The 20675-nt window shown below is 44.6% G+C and overlaps 1 protein-coding gene across 1 annotated transcript in view; it reads left to right on the top strand.

Moving 5' to 3' along the window:
• PLXNA4 (plexin A4) overlaps positions 1-20675 on the top strand; it is a 970847-nt gene that overhangs the window by 713680 nt on the left and 236492 nt on the right. Inside the window, exon 10 of the mRNA XM_029615156.1 lies at positions 8867-9067. Within this exon, the coding sequence (XP_029471016.1) occupies positions 8867-9067 (201 nt within the window). The remainder of the gene's footprint in view (positions 1-8866; positions 9068-20675) is intronic.

Below are 20675 nucleotides of genomic sequence, written 5' to 3'. Positions count from 1 at the left end.
TAAGAGTGCAGGAGATGGTGGGAGGTGGAATAACCACGCTCGAAGACTTGGCCAAAAGGAAAATCATATAAACAGTATCTCCAACACACTTCTCATTTAGAGTATATTTTGAACTATGTAACCGTTAAATTTTGGCACCCCATGGATAACTTAGAAAGCAAACCAAACCTATTTTGTGCCTAAATGTAAACCGTTGTGATGGTGCATCTCTAAACGACGGTATAGAAAAGTTTTTAAATAAAATAAATAAATAAATAATGAGATTTGCAGTCATGAACTCAGCGACTCTGGTGAGAGATCAGCTAGTCTTTTTCTGGAGCGCATGAAGGAAGTCAAAACTAGTGGAGGAAAGCAGCGAGGAGTCTAGGGTGATGACAAGAAAAAAAAGAGTTGAGATCTGAATACCTGGGTGAAACAAAGAAGAAAGCTGAGCCCAGAGACAACTGTTGCAGCAGTATCACAGCTTTCAGTGGTGATGGTTACGCATGCAGACGATGAACGAAACCTCGCTCGCACAGGAAACATTTTGTGGATGGCGCAGAAGAGACCTTCATTATGGTGTCCCTTAGGAAATTCAACGTACCCCTCTGCTCACAACACAGAAGGGCAAGAATGTAAGGTTTAATTCTGAAACAAGTTTCAGTTCTCTGTTGTTGGTCCATTTCCAGAAATTCAGTTGCAAAATCTTCTGGAATAGACTTCCTGAGTCGGAGTGTCGTGCTTCGTCTCTGGCGATTATCAAATCCAGTCTAAACCCCCACCCCCTTGTAACTACTTTTAAATCTTAACTACTTCTCTATAATAAATACATTTCCCCTAGCTTCTTGTTTGTCTTGTGTATCTTGACTAGAGTGTTTCTCTTATGAGGGGGGATATGATAGAGGTGATAGAGGTGTTTAAAATCATGAGAGGTCTAGAACGGGTAGATGTGAATCGGTTATTTACTCTTTCGGATAGTAGAAAGACTAGGGGGCATTCCATGAAGTTAGCATGGGGCACATTTAAAACTAATCGGAGAAAGTTCTTTTTTACTCAACGCACAATTAAACTCTGGAATTTGTTGCCAGAGAATGTGGTTCGTGCAGTTAGTATAGCTGTGTTTAAAAAAGGATTGGATAAGTTCTTGGAGGAGAAGTCCATTACCTGCTATTAAGTTCACTTAGGGGCGGATTTTAAAAAGCATTTACATGCGTAAATCTGGGTTTTACGCATGTAAATGCACTTTACTTGAGTAAGTGGGCTTTTGAAAATTGCTACAATATATGCCATTGAATCGTCCATAGGATTTATTCGCATAAGTGCACTTTACGTGAGTAAATGGCTTTTGAAAATTGCTACAATAGTAGTTACATTTATGCGCATAACTCCTTTGAAAATTACCCCCTTAGAGAATAGCCACTGCCATTAGCAATGGTTACATGGAATAGACTTAGTTTTTGGGTACTTGCCAGGTTCTTATGGCCTGGATTGGCCACTGTTGGAAACAGGATGCTGGGCTTGATGGACCCTTGGTCTGACCCAGTATGGCATTTTCTTATGTTCTTATGTTCTTATGAGGATCTGTACAGTGCTGCGTATGTCTAATAGTACTTTAGAAATTAGTACATTAATAGTCGATCCGCTACTCTGCTGGTCTTCAAGTTGACAAAATTCCCCACCACGCCTGGAGTCCTGGTTTTACTCTGTCGCATTATTTATTTATTTATTTAGATTTTGATTTTTATATTCCGCTTTTCAGCACTTCAAAGTGTTCATCAAAGTGAATTACGTTCAGGAACTATAGGTGTTTCCCTGTCCTCACAGGGCTCACAATCTAATTTTGTACCTGAGGCAATGGAGGGCATAGAGAGATGTAAATTAGTACGTTAATATGCCTTTCTAAGTTAATAAGTTAATTTGTTACCTCTCCAGTTTTCTTTATCAGGCTCACCAGTATAGCCGCCCCTGCTGCAGCTCCTTGCTGCAATATTTTATCTTTATTTTGTCCCCCGCCCCTCTCCCTGTTCATTATATTTTCCATCTATTGTTTGATGTAAACCGATATGATGTGCCTACTAATGTCGGTATAAAAAAAAAGCTGTTAAATAAATAAATAAATAGTGCTGCTTTTGGTAAGGAAATCGGATATAATAATCCATGTATGCAGTGGGGAAAAGACTGGATTAACCTGCCCCACATGGCATGGGATTGTTGGCAACCCTACACCATGGACTCTATACATAAGTTAAAGAAAAAGATTTCTCACTTCTGTGATGTACCTTTTTTATTTGCCCTCCCCACTGCTGGCGCCATTTTGCATGGAAGAAAGCAATAAAAACACCAGTCTGTGTGCCAGCATCATTTGAAATAGCAGCAGTGTGGGGCAGGAGAAACTGGGGCTTGCTCCTGTCCCATGAAGATTTAGATGGATTTTACAGATTTCATGGGGTAATAGGATCAGGGAACACTGGGGCATTGGGGAAGAGCATGGCAGGCGGTGCTTTTTTTTTTTTGCAGGGGACCAGACAAGTTTAAAAAAAACAAAACAATACGAATGAGATTTTGTTCATTTTTAATTTGTTTTGTTCTAAAATCAAAATGAAACGAATTGGGAAATTTCAGTAAAATTTCATGTTTCGTTTCAATGAAAGCCCATTTGTAACTGATGGCAATTGTAATGTATGTCTTATTTTGTTAGCAGATTGTTTTGTATCTACTACATTTGTGTCAATATTTGCTAATGTTGTCTGGTTAAATACACAAAAACAATCAGAGAAGGCAAAAGGAACGAGTCAGGCTGAGTAGTGAACTTCCGTGGCATAGTTTCATGTGCCATAACAAGAGTAGCAGAACCGCACAGAGTCGATACATGCCAACACTCAATTATTCCATTGTTATCTCTCCAGACATTTACACCCTCCATAAATCCCACCGCCTTCTCTTCACGGTCTGCCTTTAAGGTTATGGACGTTTTCTTTATATATTATCACTTCAGCTAAACCAATAAATATGTACACAGTATATCAAAATAATGGTGTGATAAAGTTGGGGAATGGAGATAAAATATATGATGCATTCACAATTCTTTGGCCAGTGGAAGCTCATCACTGTTTGATTGCCTGCGATGGAGATGTAAATTCGGAGGGATGTGTACACTGGGATTTATGAAGCTTGGAATTGTACCAGCAATGCGCTGACCCGCATGGTTTTAGAACCTTTCCTGTAAACGTGCATATAATATGGAAACAGTAAGAACCAGAAGGGCAATTCAAACACAGTGTAAAGCATAGATCAGCATGCAGGGTCTTTGGAGATTAGAGTCATAGAGCTTCTATGGATATTCCTGCAGTCTTTGTGGCCCTCGTGTTCTGCTGTTTTGAGGGTTTTTTTTTTCATTTAATATTATATATAATGCATTGTATACACTGATGTGTGCTAGAGGGAATCCCATAAAATGAGTTCATGAAAAGAAAGAATCTCTTACTGAGTTGGGGCATTGCTGGACAGAGCCCCTCGATAAGAAATTGGCAGCAGATCACTGATCATGACTTCCTTCCCTCCCAGCATCCCCCAGCCCTGGCCAACCCAGGTGGCAGAAGACCTGATCCGGAAATTGAACTGGGGTCCCTGAGAATGACAGTGCGCGGCATTGCCTTGGGGCCACCCTGCCAGCTGTCCAGCAGTTTCTATTCATTTCCTGACAGGGAACTCTATGCAGTCATTTGGGGCAAGTGAAGGAAACCCACTCTGGACCAAATTTAAAGGCTGGGTGAAAAAAATTGCAAAGCCCATATAAAACAACAAGTATTTTGCATATGTTATGATTTTTGAGTTTGTGCCATATTTAATGCTCATACAAAAAAATAATTCCGTCCTTAAAAAAGTACTATGCACTAGAAAATTACTCCCAAAAGTTGACAAATGGTGAAAATCATTGAAATTATGCATGTTTTGCTTAAGGCAGAAATTTGTTACGAGACAAACACGTGTACACAGACACACACACACACACTTTGAGCATGCTAAATGACACACAAACGGTCCCCATTCCTTAAGTCTGTTTCTTAATACCACCTGGAGCCTGTTCTGCAGCTCTTCCAAGCCCCAAATAGGGGGATCGGTTTTGGCGCATTGATCTCAGCATTCTTCCCAAGAGTCTAATTGCATCTGCATCTGCATCCAGATGGTGGGACAGGACCGCATGTCCCACAATGCATTGGAATGCACGTGCAGAACCTGGGTGTCTGGACAGCCCTGCAGACAGTGAGGTGAACTGCTGCATTGCCGCTGCATTCATGCTGTGCCTGCTCTGGGTGTCTGTCTGGAAGGAAGACTTCGGGTTTTGTCTGGCACCTTTCTGTCTGACTAAATACACAAATAGCATTAAACATGTGCAAAGCAGCAGGCAGTGCTATTAACATGCCATTGTAGGCCTCCTTTGGTTTCAGAGGAACGGAGTCATGTCACATTGCTTGATGGTGGTTGGCATGTCAGCAACAAATAGGCAATGTGTTAATCCACTGTAGTGTTGAGACTTTCTTCTTGTAGCTTAAATTATACTCCTGTTAATTAATTTTATATAGCTTGGCTCATGCGACAAGCATCTGTACACATTCCGCAGCTACCACCCTTTTTTTTCCTGCCAGAGGCGACGCACACGCAGTCACCTCTGGCATCACTCTCTCAGCGTTGCTTTTTTCAGTGCAACGCCACCGCATGATAGCTCCTGAAGAGAAGGAGGTGCCACCAGGGCACAACATGACATGGTGGGAAGGTCACACGTAGGGTCGGTTGCAAATCAAGGATTCAAGCTCCAGAGCTGCTGGCGTTCACTGTTGCTGTGCGCTCTGGTTCAGACGATGCGACTGCTCTCTGCAGTGTTCCCAATGTCATTCCAGAAATGCAGACTCTGGCACAGGCGAAGCACGGTGCTGAGTTTGGGTGCAGGAAAGGGGGGGGGGGGACAGGGACACGAGGCGTGTAATTTCCGTAAGTGTGATGTGCACCCCTAGATCCCAGTGGGGAAGGAGGCCATGAGCATTATTATTTCACGCTGTACATCATCTAAAGAAATTGCCTTTTTAAGTTTCAATTAGAAAGAACATTAGGTCAATCAGATAAAGCAGCGTTATGAATATTTCCGCTTTTACGGATCTCGCCTCTTCAATTATCTGTAATGAACTTCCTTACCGAGACTCAGACCTTTTTATATGCAAACTAGTTCTTCGTTGGGGCTGCTGCAATCAAGGCTTGTTAATGAACTCCCAAGCAAGTATTACCACCAAATGTAGGGACGTGAGGACAAAAAGGAATCACCTAGGCTGAGCTCCCTGCAAAGCTGACCTGTGTATTGCACTACTTTAGAGGGGTGTTTTTTTCCCTATATTTATTTATTTATTTAGAAACTTTTATATACCGGTATTAGTGGGGACATCATACCGGTTCACATATTAACAAAAGGCTTGGAAAATACATATCAACAGGGAAGGAGAACTGGGTGGGGGGTTAACCAAAGGCAGTATGGAAGAATAGATTAAAAAACAAGAAATCATAACAAGAAAATAACAATTTACAAAGTAATTATCTCCTTAATATAGGGAAAGGGCGGTCACCTGGGGGGGTGAGAGCTATGGTGTGGATGGGAGGAAACTATTCTGGGTAGACTTGGTTGAACAGAAATGTTTTTAGTTTCTTTTTGAATTTGATCGCACATGGTTCAAGGCGCATGTGGACAGGTAGGGAGTTCCAGAGAGCCGGACCGGCAATGGAGAGGGCACGGTCGCGGGTGGAGGAGAGATGAGCTGTTTTCAAGGAAGGTACATGTAGGGTACCTTTGCTGGCAGATCTGGTAGCTCGAGTGGACAGGGGGGCAATGAAGGGGAGGTCGAGCCAGTTGGAGTTGTGGGTGTGGATAGACTTGTGTACTATGGTCAGGGTTTTGTAGTGTATACGGGAGAGGATGGGGAGCCAATGTAGATCCTTGAGGATAGGGGTGATGTGTTCGTGTTTACGTGTGTTAGTGATGAGTCTTGCAGTGGCATTTTGCAACAATTGGAGAGGTTTTATCATAGACAAGGGGAGCCCTAGGAGGAGAGCATTGCAGTAGTCTAGTTTGGAGGTGAGGGTGGCTTGGATCACTGTGCGGAGATCTTGGGTGTATAGCAGGGGTCGGAGTTTTTTAAGAACGTTGAGTTTGAAGAAGCCTGCTTTGAGGATAGAGTTGATGTGTGGTTTCATGCTTAGTTCGGGATCAAGAAGAACGCCGAGGTCCCTAACGGATGGTTGAACTGTGAGAAGGTTAAGTTTGGGGTCATTAGGAGGTCGGGGGGTTGCGAGGAGATGTGAAGGAGTTCCGTTTTGTTCGCGTTGAGGGCAAGCTGAAGGTTGGTGAGGAGGGAGTTGATGGCTGCAAGGCAGTTTTCCCAGTGCTCCAGGGCGTCAGATATAGAGTTGTGAATGGGAATGATGATCTGATCATCATCAGCATAGGGGTAGAATTTGAGTTTAAGGTCTGAGAGGAGCTGGCAGAGAGGGGTGAGGTAAAACATTATAGTTATATTGAGAATGCTAAGAATTCCTTCCAGGGAATCAAATGCTTTACAAACATATATAGAGAACTCCATCCACCCAGGCTGGAGACAGGACAAACCATGAGGGCAAACCCCTGGTACACTGGAGTGGTACAGGGCATGGCTCTCACCACGGTGCCCCATGTACGAGTCAGGCTTACGTTAGGCAAAAGACAGCGCAACCAAGTTCCTCTGATATAGCCCGGTCTCTTCCTCCAGCTTCTCTCTTTCGCCTCCTTCCTCATCCTGGTAACATTTTGTTTTCGAGTTCCTTTCACTTGTGAACAAAATCAGAGTAACCTCAATAGGATTTTCTGCCTTGTAGAATAGCGACTTTAATAGTACAAAATTACAACAACACAGAGGGAAGAGCTGTGGACTGGGATAGGTGCGCTGAATTTTAATTCTGCTGATTACATTTCTCTGTGGTGAAGCTGTAGCATTTGCCAGAGGTAACCCTGCGAGTGCTAGAGAGTATTGTCCTGCACTGATGTACAGCTAAGGTGAGCAGCTCTAGGGTTTAATCACATTTTCTCCCAGCATCCTTTTTGGTAAACCTTCTCCAGAAATAAATGATAGGAGGGACTGAAGGAGGCTTTGCTACCATAGAACATCTGCAGAGCTTCTAATGTCGTATGGAAATCTATGGAAGGCACTAGTGGGTGTGTGTCTCTACTGCTGCAGACATGCATGCCTGTGCTGTGTGCACAGTATGCACAATGGTACAGTACTGGTGTGGCATGCTTGCCGGATAGGTGCAAATCGCATGCATTTCTGTAGGGACATTCACATCTCTGAATAGGGAAATGTCATCAGATAAGGTGTGGATTAAGGATCCTTCTACTATATAAAGCTCAAGTTCTTCTTTAATGCTCATTATTTTATTTGTACGTAGATATGAGAGAGTATGTATGTGTCAGTTGCTAGTTGGGCCATAGATGATGATGGATTAAGGCACGTGTGGTGTCGAAGGGGGTACCTGAGATTAGTAAAGAGGAACCTCAGTGAGAAGTGAGTCAGGTTCTGGCCAAGGGCAGGGACTGGAGTTAAATCACACAGGCTCCTGCTTCTTTCCTTCAGTTTCTCTCCCCAGAGCACGACCCACTGACTGGCACGACATTACTGTATCGTGGTAGATCCCGGTTTCTCAGTCAATTAATTCTTGCAGTTGCCTTGTTGGTGCATTTGACTTATGTAGATTTGTTCACTGGCCTGCTATGGGGAGCCTAGCTCTCCAAAGCTAGTCACAGATGGATTGAGTTAGTCCAGTAAAACCGCCTCACCTACATCTTGTTTGTTGACCCTTCTTTCATTAGTAAATTGATAATGAATCGTGTAAGAAGGAGAGAGAGAGAGAGAGACCCCCTCTCTATTTGGCTGGTCCTCGGCTCTCCCCTACTTCCCTCTTCGTTGTAAGGCCCAGCCAAGAGAACAGCAACCACGAGGGCTAGTTCTTCAGCGGGACAACAGTGATAGTCTGATGTAGCAAAACTGACAGGAGTCGAGTGGCACCTTATAGGCCATCCAGTTTACTAAAGCATGAGCTTTTGAGGACAGAGTCCACTTTGTCAGAGAGCTATAGTATCTAAGGGGAGCTGTGATGTGGTACCTTTCCCACACTGTTTCACCCACATCTCGCAGAAATGATCAGGTGATACAGTGCCGCCCTCTTGCTGAGAGTGCACTGTTGGGAGTCCCATCGGGTCTAGCCTCCCCTCCCCCATAGTCTTAGAACCCCACTCATAAATTTTGTATGCTGGCTGCTGTGCTTGGCTATTAAATAGGGAGTCAGGTTTGCCCACGCCGAAACCCTTTATAAATCATTGCAAGATGGACAGCGGTGTTCCTCTAGAGACCCATATGAGGATAAATTTATTCTGTAATCAGAAAGTCAATGGCGTAGTTCTGATTGATTGGATGCATGGTGCCAACGACATCATGGCACCATCATGACTGCCGCTAGGCTGAGGTCACCCCAGTAGACCGGCAATAAAGAACTGAAAACAGTATTTCACCTTGGGCCGTGCACGGTCCACCACCCATCCTGTAATTCCTTCTTGAATTGTTCCCCGGCTTTCTGAGAGATAGTTTATGCATGAATCGCTGGCACTGGAGTCGGAGCACTCCTCCTGCCTGTGACTTCGGTATTATGCACCAGAACGCAGCTGCATGTGCTTATTTCTGCCATTTACAGGAGCTTCAGAAGGGACATGTAAGCATCAGGCCGTTCAGATTAACCCAATCCTTCCAGCAGGAACGAGTCCCCGGTGAGAAGGCCTGCTCCCGTAACTGACTCTCGGTATTCTTTCTTCCCGCAGGAATGCCCGCAGCTGCTTCAGGCCGAGAAGATCTTGGTCCCCGTCGACATGGTCAAGCCCATCACCTTAAAAGCAAAGAATCTGCCCCAGCCGCAGTCCGGCCAGCGAGGCTATGAATGCATCTTGAACATCAAGGGGAGTGAGCAGCGGGTTCCGGCCTTGAGGTTCAACAGCTCCAGCGTGCAGTGTCAGAACAACTCAGTGAGTGACGTTCTTGCACGACCGTGATCCCAGTCCACCACGAAAGGTCCACTGATATCAGATGCACCTAAACTTAAATCCGTTTTAAAAAAAATAAAAAAATAAAAATCTGACGCGCCTGGGCTGAAGTAGTGGAAGATCCAGCAAAGAAAGAGAAGCGATCCAGAGCGGCAGTGAGAATTAAAGCTGTTTATTTACAGCAGGGAGAAGGTTTAAGTTTAGGAAAAATTAGGGCAAGAAATTGAAGCAGCTAAGCAGTCTCTGTTTGCATGGACAGCTTTCAAACAGCAGACCTTTCCCCCCAAGGATTTGATTTTGTGCAACCTAAGAGGGGTAAAACATTTCACTGGAAAATATTGTGAAAGCACAATGAGACTTTGGCCCCAAAAGTGCAACGGGGAAGAACTGAGCAGAGCTTCCTAGCTTTCCCTCTTGGCATCTCCTTGCACAATATTTTCCAAGGAATTTTTTATTTATTTATTTATTTTTTTGGCCAGCCTAAATTTGCAGGAAATTTAAATATTTGCTTATGAGCTGCGCGGTTTCAAAAGCATCTCTTAAGATAAGTAAACTCGCAGGATCTCGTAATGCTTTACGTTTGCCCGAACCTTAAATCTGGCCGAGTTCAGGATGGAAAGGGAAGCCCCGAGGATCGCTGTACAAAAAAATGCCTCACAAACCACAGCTCATGAGAACCAAGAAGGCTTTGATTTGATTGCCTGGTGAGGAAGATCGGTGGCTATCCGGTACGGGTGAACCGGCTCAAGCTGGAAGAGCACTCCCCTTCCTCCGGTCGCAGCATCTTTAATCCGTCGCTCGTGAAATTCCACGCACGCCTCGCCACCCTCCGCTTGCCGCCCGCCAGCTATTAGGCCGGTGCTTTCCCGACACCCGATAACTTTTTTTTTTCAAACTGTAGATTATTATAAAATCCCTGGTTGAGATTGCAAGATGTTTACAAGCCAGCGAGCAGTTCTGCAGGTGGGAATTCTCTTCTCGTTTGTTAACAGCCCATGAAACGCAGAAGACTGCTTGCTTGCCGCTGTTATTTAATGCAACGGAATTGCACGGCCCCCTTTGTTCTGCCAGCGTTCCTGGGGACTTCTCTGGTGAAACCCAGGGGGAGGGGCGGCGTTTGACGCCGACGCCACCTCCGCGGCCCGGGGTCCCCTCTGCTTTTAACGGTTCCCGTCATGCCGGTCTTAACTGCGGCCAGTTACCGTACGGCCTGTTGCCTGAGTCTTCCGCTTCCCCTGTAAACGCCACTGGTTTTATTTTCAGAGCGTCTGCTGCAGGTTACTGCAATAGAGGTACAGCGTAGGCCACTCCCCCCCCCCCCAAAAAAAGCACCAGGCCACTTGCTCAGCTTGATGCAGGATTTTACGGCTGATGCATGGGTCTGTCACTGATGCATGGGTCTGTCGCTGTTTTCAGATAGCTACCCGCAAGGGGTTCATGAATATTACATATAATTATTTTCTTAGCTGCTCTTTTATAAATACTTTTGGTTTGATTAAAAACAGGCTTTTTCCCCCCCCTGTTTTGATGAAACAAGAGCCTCTATTGTAAACCCCTTTCTCAGGGCATTTCCTTATAGAAAACCAGGGGCCACCTTCGAGTGTTGCAGAGCGGGGAAAAACTGGCTGCAGATCCGGATCCGGATTCTCCTATTGGAGGGGGGGATGGGGGGAGGGCAGCAAAAGAAATCTGTAAGGCCCAAGGACATCACTCACACAGTCTCTCGGTAAAAGAGACCACACAATGGGGGTCTTCGAAAACAAAAAAAATTGCTTTACTGGAGATTACAGTAAAGGTTTTGTAGTGTAAAAGTAGAGAAAGCAGCTTGTAGAATTAATCCAATCCACAAATACAAAAATAAACCACCTCTCTTACAGCTTTATTTCTACTTTAGGACACCTCCCCTCCCCCCATGCAAACATAGAGAATCCCAGACAGACTCTCCCTGATCTCTGACTGCAAGCTGGATCCTTCCTGGAGCCCACTCTGCGCTGGTCCCAGGTGCCTCCTCCACCCGTTCCCCTTCTCCCTTGCTCCCTCTGGCAGTGTCTCCGCCCCTTGACTCGTGGACTTAACGTCTGTAACCTCTGGACACGGATGCATCCTGTAGGATTCAGGCCCTACCATTCACCCAATGAACGCACACCCATGTAACCTCCCACTGCTGGAAATGTTCACCTGATAAACAGAAAGGGTATGATTTTGTAACATTGCACATAAGTTACACCAGTTTTCAACGTGGACTTAACACGCCTAAGTCTGTTTTGAAATTTACCCCGGTAAAACCACACCTGCATGCAGTTTTGCCAAATTCACACGCAGACTTTTTAAAATCGAAAAGCGTGCATGTAAGTCCAGACCCTGCTCAGACCCCTCACCCCCTGAAATGCTCTCTTTCTTGTATGTGTAAGAGTGCGTGCATACAGCGTGATTGTGCACAATTCTAATCGCACGGTATTCTGAAGAGCCGCTTTAGCAGATAAAACACTATTTTACCAGCAGAGGGGCTCTTGGAGCCTTACCCTCATAGTGAGGCCTAGTCAGCGTTGCATACTTATGGACCGAATGCAAGGCAGAATTAGTCTGCTATGAAGCAAGCGCAGAGTAAAATGCCCATTATCATTCTTACATTTTTAAGTGAATGGGAGTAATAACACATGGAAGAATGGCAGCAGGGTCTGTGCAGAAGGCAAGATTTGAATTTGCATTCACTGCGGAACAAAGTGGAATGAAGTAATTCTCCTGTCTCTTCTCTCTGAAGAGTCATCTTTCTAAATCTGCATGAGGAAGAGTCCTCAAATTAAATTAAAATCGGTTAATGGATTCCCTTTTCTTTTTATTTCTTTGCCAAGCGCAGGACAAATAAAAAGCCAGGATTGATGGTCTTGAGGTTGTTCGAAGGCTGTTTGAAGAGATTTCTTTTGCAGTGGCCTTTGCCATACTGTGCGTGATCCGACCAAGCTGAGGAGCAGAAGGACCTGAACTGCAAATCCAACGTGCATCCCTCCACCTGGCAGTTGCCCCACACTGCCACCGGGCTGGCCCTGCTTCCATCGCTCCTCATCTACAAAATAAAACTCCGTGTCCCCGCTGCAGAACCTTCAGAACCGCGACCCTGGCGCCCCTCGGTGAACGTGGACTCTTAAGATGCCGTGACAGTGGTGATAGGCAGTAGGAGACCCCAAATTAACTTCCCATAGGGAGCTTTTTCTAAGAGTCAAGCAGGGGCAAGGATCAGTGTGAAAAGGATGAGAAGAGAAAAATCAAGCAAAGGAGGGATATTGATGGTGGAAAGACATGACCCTCCGGGATGAAAATGCGACAAAGCCTTAATGGAAACGGAACCCTTATAGGTACAGAAGGAGAGGCCAAATTCAATGCTGCGACTGTTTGTTAGAGGACTGGCAGAAAAATATGGAGATTTAGGGGTTCTGTGTACTCAGCATTTTTCCCCGTAGACGGTAAAATGGGAGACGAGCTTTGGTACACAAGTCCTAAATGACTTATTCAGCATCACAGAGCAAGAGACAGCAGTGGGTCTGAAACCTAAATTCACATTATGGCACTACCAACCCTGCCAAAGCATATTGGAGTTAGTCACTTGAAGGCATGGAAGCAGGAAGATGTGAAGGAAGCTGGTGTGCAAATTTGGAAATGCAATCAAAAATTGCAATTAATTCTAATCCCCCTTTTACTCACACACACTTGTAAAGTGGTGAGTGACTTCCTTGAGTGGTGATGTCTCAAGATTTGCCATCTTAGAAATGAAATATTGGCTCTGGTGAGTAAGGCGTTTGGCTTTCTTCATGCACGTGGGATGGGTTTGGCCAAATTGCCTCAGCCTGGGATGGCAGAGATGGAGGGAGGGTGACAGCAAGCAAGCCACTTGAAATCTGGCTTCACGCCTATCCGATGTGCCCTGGGGAATTAGCAGGTACTGGCCAGTCTCCTGGCATCCTCCCTAGGTCACTGTGTTGAGTTTCCCCTCCATTTTGTTTGACCTTCTGCTGTGCACAATTTGAACAGCTGTAGCTGCTACAAAACCTTTTTTTGGGTTCATAAATAATCCTCTTAAGGCAAAGTGACAGCTGGCCCCGAGGTCTGAGCATCCTAGGAAGAAGGCCGGTGCTGCACGGCACCCGCTGGAGCCTGGGAAGATGGGTACAAAGCAGAAAATGGCGCCACTGCTGGGATTGTATTCATCATCTCTCTCCATCTTGGATAGATGTGGACACGCGGTCCATGATCCTTCCTTCATTCATTGTGCTGCTAATTTGCTCCTTTGCCCATAAAATCGTTGCCAAGCAAAAGGCTTTTGAGATTTCGTGCCAAAGTCCTGCCAGGGCCAGCCCCCTTATCCAGTGGCAGGTGCCAATTGAGCACCGTGTGACCGCTGTAATTCCTGCTTTTATCTTCCACTGAACTAAAGACATCGCTCCTTTGTGCGGGGTTTTTTTTAAGGTCTGAAATATCTGTAATGTGCGCCCTAAGAGCCCATTTAACGAGCCTCTGAATAAACTAAGCCTTTGGAAGTGGGAATTTTCAGCCCCTCCTCTGACTTACAAAGGGACCTGGTCACAGGTGATGAGTGTGGGGAGCCACAGAGGAGCGAATTCAGTAAAAGTGGCAGGAAGAAACATTTTTCGGTTGAGTTTAGGGAAACAGAAATAAATAAAGGGGGTCATGATTGTAATTATATTCCAAAATGTATGAAAATACGATAAATAAAATATTCTGACAAAAAGAAGGGAGGTATAAGAATAAGAACCAAAAGGGCAAATTGAGGTTTGGTAGGTTGACTAAACGACTTCATGTCAGTAGGGAGGGGCAAGCCAGTCCTCGTTTTACATGAACTTGTGGTTCTGATTTGTTTGGACCTGGAGCTATGTGGACAACCCCATATTTTGCACTGCTGCTTGAAATAGCTTGTATTTCTCCAAGGTTAGGTTAGATGTAGACATCACCAGTTGAGGCGTTAATGCTTTCTAAATGTTACATTTTGGTATCCTATATCCTAGCACATCTTCTTCCTGAGTGTGGTGCTCCCTTCAGTTCCTCCACCTCCATAACACCTCAATGAAACCTCCCCCCGCCAACTCCTTGGAATTACAATGGTCCGTCTGTATAACGAGCAGCAAGGAATTTGCTACTGTCTCGAGCAAAATTTGATATTCAAGAGGTCCCATTAATAGATACAGCACTTTATAAGATAAATGGTGATTATAAGGCAGGCCTTTGCTCCCAAATGTTTCCGACAAAGTTTGAGAGCTGGGAGATCAAGGGACTTTGCTGTAGGTCCCGCGGTGAGTGGTGGAAGGGAAAATGGATCGGGTATTCTGGATTTCACACGCTGCGACTATTGCACTTTTCCATTTGTTGTCCAAAAGCTACTTGGAAGAGAGTGGAAGGAGAAAGACCTCCGTATCTTGTAAGCAGGCCCGCTGCAGTACAGGCCATTATAATTAGGAAATTTCAGCTTTCCAGCAGAAGAGAAAGGCAGGTGACCCTTCACAGGGACTTATATAGTGGGAACTTAAGCGCTGGTTTTGCTCCTTTCTAGCTCAGATATTGCAGAATTTCTTGCAAGCAGTATAGGGAACTCCTCTGCATTGGAAGAAAAGCTGTAACTTCTGGCATTTAAGCAACAGCAGAACTCTAGAAAGCCTGCCCTAGACATTTTTATTTTTAGTTATTTGCCAATTTAGCAGCAATAGCTGTGATATCTCCGAAAACAAACAAGCAAACGGAAGTGAAAAGTGAGTTCTTTCTTCCAGAGTGCAAGGCCCTGTTGACATTCCCGACCACTAAGCATTAGCTTCCATTATTTTGTGAGAGGACCTAAAAGAAAACTTTTATAAACAAACTTGGGAATAATTGATATTTTAGTTCTTTTGAAAAAAATGTTTGGTTGTTCCCTAAAAAAAAAATAATCCTATTAGCAGTAGAAAAGACACCAAGCTTTGGAAGATGTGAATGACAATGTGGCATGGCCTGACATTTGTACCCAAGATGAGTCGTGTTGTCATATCACAGAGGCTGCTTTCAAGGCCCATATTGCAGGCCAGCAGCTCACATCACTTATTTCCACTCAGAAGTAAAACTGCACAGGCTGAAATTGGGATCAGTCACTTCCAGATTAGTGGCCCAGATCCAGCTTGGTGCATCCCACTGTCTCCCAGTCCCATCCCATCCTCCTTTTGCAATGCCTTCCGCCTTTCTATCTGGCTTTCTACAGGCAGCTGCCGTGTGATTTCTGTCTCTTCTTCAGCCTTCATTGCCTTCTACAGCTACTACAGCCCAGGTATGGATTAAGGGAACCTTGGGACGTGGGGCAATACCCCAACTATGGGGCCTTCTCTACTCCCATTACCTTTTACCCTTTATTATTTATCAATCTTGTCTGGTTCCCCTCTAGGCGTGGGCCCCAGGTGACTTACCTTAATTTCCATCACTCCCCCCTTTTAGCCTGTCACTGATTACAGGGGAAGTGTTACACCCGCGGCTAAGAAAAGCGATCCACATCCATGCTGCTCTTTCATCTACCACTAGGAGTCTTGGTAAGAGTAATACAGATGTGGTTTTTCCTCCCTCCTTACACATAGGGCTCTGATCGCTCTGATAACAGCTGAGGCCTGTCTGCTGAGCCAGAAGGGAGCTGACTTTCCCCAGCACCACAGTGCAGCTCACTAACCAGGCCATTGCGCTGATCTAATGATGCATTTTTACTTGAGCAGAAAAAAAACAAAACAGCTAAACAAAAAGAGAGATCTTTTTCAGCAGTTTTCTCCAGAGATGGGTCCCCGTGCTGCTGCTGCTTCTGCAGCCTTTATGGTTTGTGTAAAAAGGTTTTACTCTCTCTCTGGACACATGTTGTGTTATGAAAAACAAGCTTCCTTTTTCTGCCTTATTGACAGGGCTTTACCAATGCTAGCCACCAGCTGCCGTCCTTTATTCTGAGTTTCAATTTGTAATGGTTCCTTTGTGGAATGGGGAGGCTTTGGGAGGTGCCACACAGAACGAGACCCAGGCGGGACTAATGTGCCTCTTTATGCAATATATAATGAAATATTCCTTCAAACAAGTTAGAGTAAGTGCATTTCAGTATTAGAAAGGGTGATAAACAGTGCCCTTGTATTCTAATACAGAGAGCTGGCATTGTATACAGCAGCCACAAACCAGAGACTAATGGACAGGAACTCTGCTCCTCTATCACCATGGAAATGGATTTTATTCTTCACAACATTATTAGTTAATAATTAGCTTGGATTTCTTTCAGGTTCACTTCTGGTCTTGTATGTAGGAGTCTTTACTCATTATATGTCCAGATCTTCCTCTTTTAATCTAAATGCCTATTTATTTCATCAGTATTTGTCTCGGGGGGGGGGGGGGGGGGGGGGTTTCATCCTATTGTTTGCAGCTTATTGGACAGGAGTACAACAGTTGCTGCTTTTGCCCAGTTTTTAGACTTCCCTGATAGTGAAGCATGAGCACAACAGGTGAATTTGAGTCTGCGCTCAAGGATGGCCCAGGAGTGAAAGAAGAGGTGGTGAAGACGAAAATAGTCAAAGAATTCAAAGTGTCATGGGATAAACACTGTGGATCCCTAAAGGCTAGAGGATGGAAATGAAAAAAAAAGGGTGCATGGGGGTAACTTGCTGGTGCGGCGGTTACTACCCTTTAACCAATAAGCCTTGATACTGTTGATGCGAATCCAACATTGCTCTCTGCTTCAATGGCAGGAGGAAAAGGGGAAATGGATTCAGATAGCAACCAACAAGGATCCCGACTTTTACAGTCTGGGGAACTAAGTATGGGGGTAATTTGCTGGTGCAGATGTTACTACCCTTAACCAACAAGCCTCGATTACTGTTGATGCAACTCCAACATTGCTCTCTACTTCAATGGCAGGGGATTCAGACAATAACCAACGAGGGTCCCAACTTTTAGGGTCTGGGGAACTGATGTGCAGACATAAGGGAAAAAAATACAGGACTGCTTCTATGGCCAAGTCCATAAGTTAAGCATGTCAAGCAGCACTATCTGAATTTTCAGAAAGGCTCATTACCCAGTAAAAATGTTGTTAGCTGTAAATTTTTATGGGTTATCATAAGGCTTGGGGGATAATGCATAAAGCAGCAGTTGCTACCGTTAATTCAAACATGGGGTCACCTGCACAGCACGGCAGATACTACCATAAGAATCTTGCTGGGCAGACACGATGGGCCATTTTGGTCCTTTTCTGCCGTCATTACTATGTTACTATGTTAGATTTGACAACTTAAGAATGTAAGAACATAAGAAGTGCCATGCTGGGTGAGGCCAATGTTCCATCAAGCCCAGCATCCCGACTCCAATATTGGCCAGTCTGGGTCACCCGGCAGATCCCAGTGGGGAGACGCATTTCATGCTGCTCAATCCCAGAAGTAAGAGGTAGCAGTCCCCAAGTCTACCTGCCTAATAATTGGGTGCCAAATAAAAATATAATATACTTTCTAAAATATGTTTTTAAATTTGCTTACAGTTTGTTTCTCAGAGTGTCACCTTATCCTAGTACTATTTGAAAGGGCAAATACCCATTTTTTTTATAAACTTGTTCAAAACCACTTACAGTTTTGTAAACTTTTGTTGCGACCGTCGGTCTTTGACGGCTTCGCCCCGCCTATCTCTCACTACTTGTGGCTCCTCCCGCTCACCTCGGACTACTGGCTGCCGCGGCGTCTGTTTGCCATCCTCTCCGGCGTCCCCGCACCGGCTTTGGTGCTGCCTCCCGCCATGCTCCTCCAAGGTACCTTAGGGCGCACGCGCGAACGCTGCCCTCATCTTTATTTCCACATTGGCGCAAACCTCAGGGGCAACCCCCTGATATGACATCACGCTGCCCGGATATTTAAGCCTACAGTATTTGCTAGCTCATGGAGTTAGCAACGGTAACTCTACGAATGGGATTCACTCTCCGTACCGAAGCTGCTCTGCCACTCCAGCGCTATCTGGAACTCTTACACCCTTCGGGGTTGCTAACGGGGTACCCGCTCCTCGGGGGCCTTTTCTGCTTCTTTCAGGTGCTATCAGGAAACCGGTACTCGCTCCTCGAGGGCCCATGTTCCCTGAGTCGCTGCCTGCATCGTCAAACCTTTCTACTTGGAAGACTTCACTAACAGTTTCCATCTGTGAGTACAACTACCATCTATTCCACACTACTGCTTCACTGGAACCAGGTACTCGCTCCTCGAGAGCCTGCCCTCTGTTCCGGTGCCAGACCCCTCGTCTAGTGGAATCTCTGTTACTGATATGTGAGTACATTACAACTGAGTCTCTCTGCTCTAAGGGATCAGGTACTCGCTCCTCGAGGGCCTGCTCTCCCTGTCTCAGAGCTTCTCCTAATTCTACCTGGGACTCTGAATGCTTCTCATTGTGTACTCATAACTCTCAGTCTCTTTCCACTACAGCACAGCCTAGCAGAGGATTCGCTGTTCCAGCGTTCTGTGTGAGACGCGCCCAGCCGGGCTGTACACCCGCTACTCACTACTGCCACCTCTGGTGGTTTCCAAAACTGTTTAATAAAAGATTCAAATCTGTGTTGTGTGTCCAGAGTCTAGCCTGACACTGTGGTCCCTCACAGGATTTCCCCCCGTGGGCGTGGTCAGCCGCCATAGTGTCCAACGATCCACCCAAACATCAATAACCATAACAACTTTCTACACAATAAATACTCCTACTCCTCCAAAAATTATTGTCATTAATCAAATGTGACCATCATAATAGGCGTTATCAATGACATGCTTTCACAAATCTCTGTTCTCTGCCTTACTAATAATCGTGGGTCACTTCAAAACCCCAAATAATTTTTATAATATTTTCTTGCAGTTAAAGCGTTCACTTATCTTAGATTAGTGTTTCCTTGATGTCCAGGAATTGCATCCGCAGCACACAAAGTTTTTTAATATCTGCCCAATTAGACCCGCGGCGCCACAGATTAGGAGTATTTATTGCCCACACTTTATATCCTTTCACTCCCTACGTTAAGGAAGACTTATATTACTGTTTGCAAACTTTCTCTCATATCCCCACTGCCATCTTTTCTTCACCCCGAAGAGCCCTAAACCATAAGGGAGCAGTTTCATCCCCTTTATCATTTTTGTTGGCCTTCTTTGTACCTTTTTTTAGTTCCGCTATGTGTCTTTGGAGATGGGGCAACCAGAACTGCACACAGCGCTCAAGGTGCAGTCCTGCATAGATCTATATAGAGGCATTATGACAGTCGCAGTTTTATTTTCCATTCTTTTCCAAATAATTCCTAACATTCTACTTGCTTGTCTGACTGCCGCCAAACACCGAGCTGAAGATTTCAGTGTATTATCCACAATGACTCCAAGATCCTTTCCCTGAGTGGTAGGTAATTCCTAATATATTACCCAATATTGTGAATCACTTTGCACGTGCTCACATTAAATTTCATCTGTCATTTAGATGCCCAGTTCCTCAGTCTTGCAGGGTCCTTCTGGAATTACTCACACTCTACTTGTATTTTTAGCTATGTTGAATATTTTTGTGTCATCTGCAAATGTGATCACTTCATTTGTGGCTCCCTTTTCCAGATTGTTAGTGAATAAGGTAAACACTTCACTGTTCAGCTTTCTCCATTGACCATTTAGTCCTACTCTGTTTCCAATCTTTTAACCAGTTACCAATCCACAATAAGACAATGACATCATCTCCTCTCTCATGACTGTTTAGTTTTCTGAGGAGTATCTCATGAGGAACCTTAAGAAACACTTTCTGACAATCCAGATGCCTATATCGATTGGCTAATTTTTATCCACATGCTTATTCATACATTCGAAGAATTCTGATAGGTTGGAAAGGGATGATCTCCCTTTGCTAAATCCATGCTAAATTACTAAACCTATGGCTTATCCATAGGTTTAGTAATTTTGTTCTTAACAATAGTTCCCACCCAGTACCAATGTCAGGTTCACTGTGTAGCTACTTGTAGAGCCCTTTTTGAAAACTGGCATTACATTTGCTACCATCCAGCCTTCAGGTTTAGAGACAGGTTTGAATGAAAGTTTATAGATCAGGTCTAAAATTTCATATTTGAGTTCCCTTAGATCTCGGAGGTGAATACCATCAGGTCCAGGTGGTTTGCTACTGTTTAGTTTGACGATTTGCTCTAGCACCTCTTCCAGAATCACATTGATTTGATTCAGTTCCTGTGAAACATCGCCTACAAAAAATGATTCAGGCATGGGTGTCTCCCCAACCCACTCCTAAGTAAAAACCAAAGCAAATAATTAATTTAGTTTTTCTGCTATGGCCTTATCTTCCCTCAGTGCCCCATTTTATCCCTGGGTCATCTAATGACCCTACTGACTCCCTCTAGATTTCTTGTTTTAATATACTTGAAAAACAATTTATTATTAGCTTTTTCCCTTTTAGCAAATTGCTCCCCAAATTCTCTTTTGGTCTGCTTTAATCATTTTTTACATCTAATTTGGCAGTGCTTATGTGCTTTCATATTTTCCTCATTAGTCTTACTTTCCGTTTTTTAAAAGATGCCTTTTTGGCTTGGATAGCCTCATTCACAGCACCA

The sequence above is a fragment of the Rhinatrema bivittatum genome, chromosome 9 (assembly GCF_901001135.1).
Source record: "Rhinatrema bivittatum chromosome 9, aRhiBiv1.1, whole genome shotgun sequence".
NCBI lineage: Eukaryota > Metazoa > Chordata > Amphibia > Gymnophiona > Rhinatrematidae > Rhinatrema > Rhinatrema bivittatum.
This window is presented reverse-complemented; position numbering and strand designations above follow the sequence as displayed.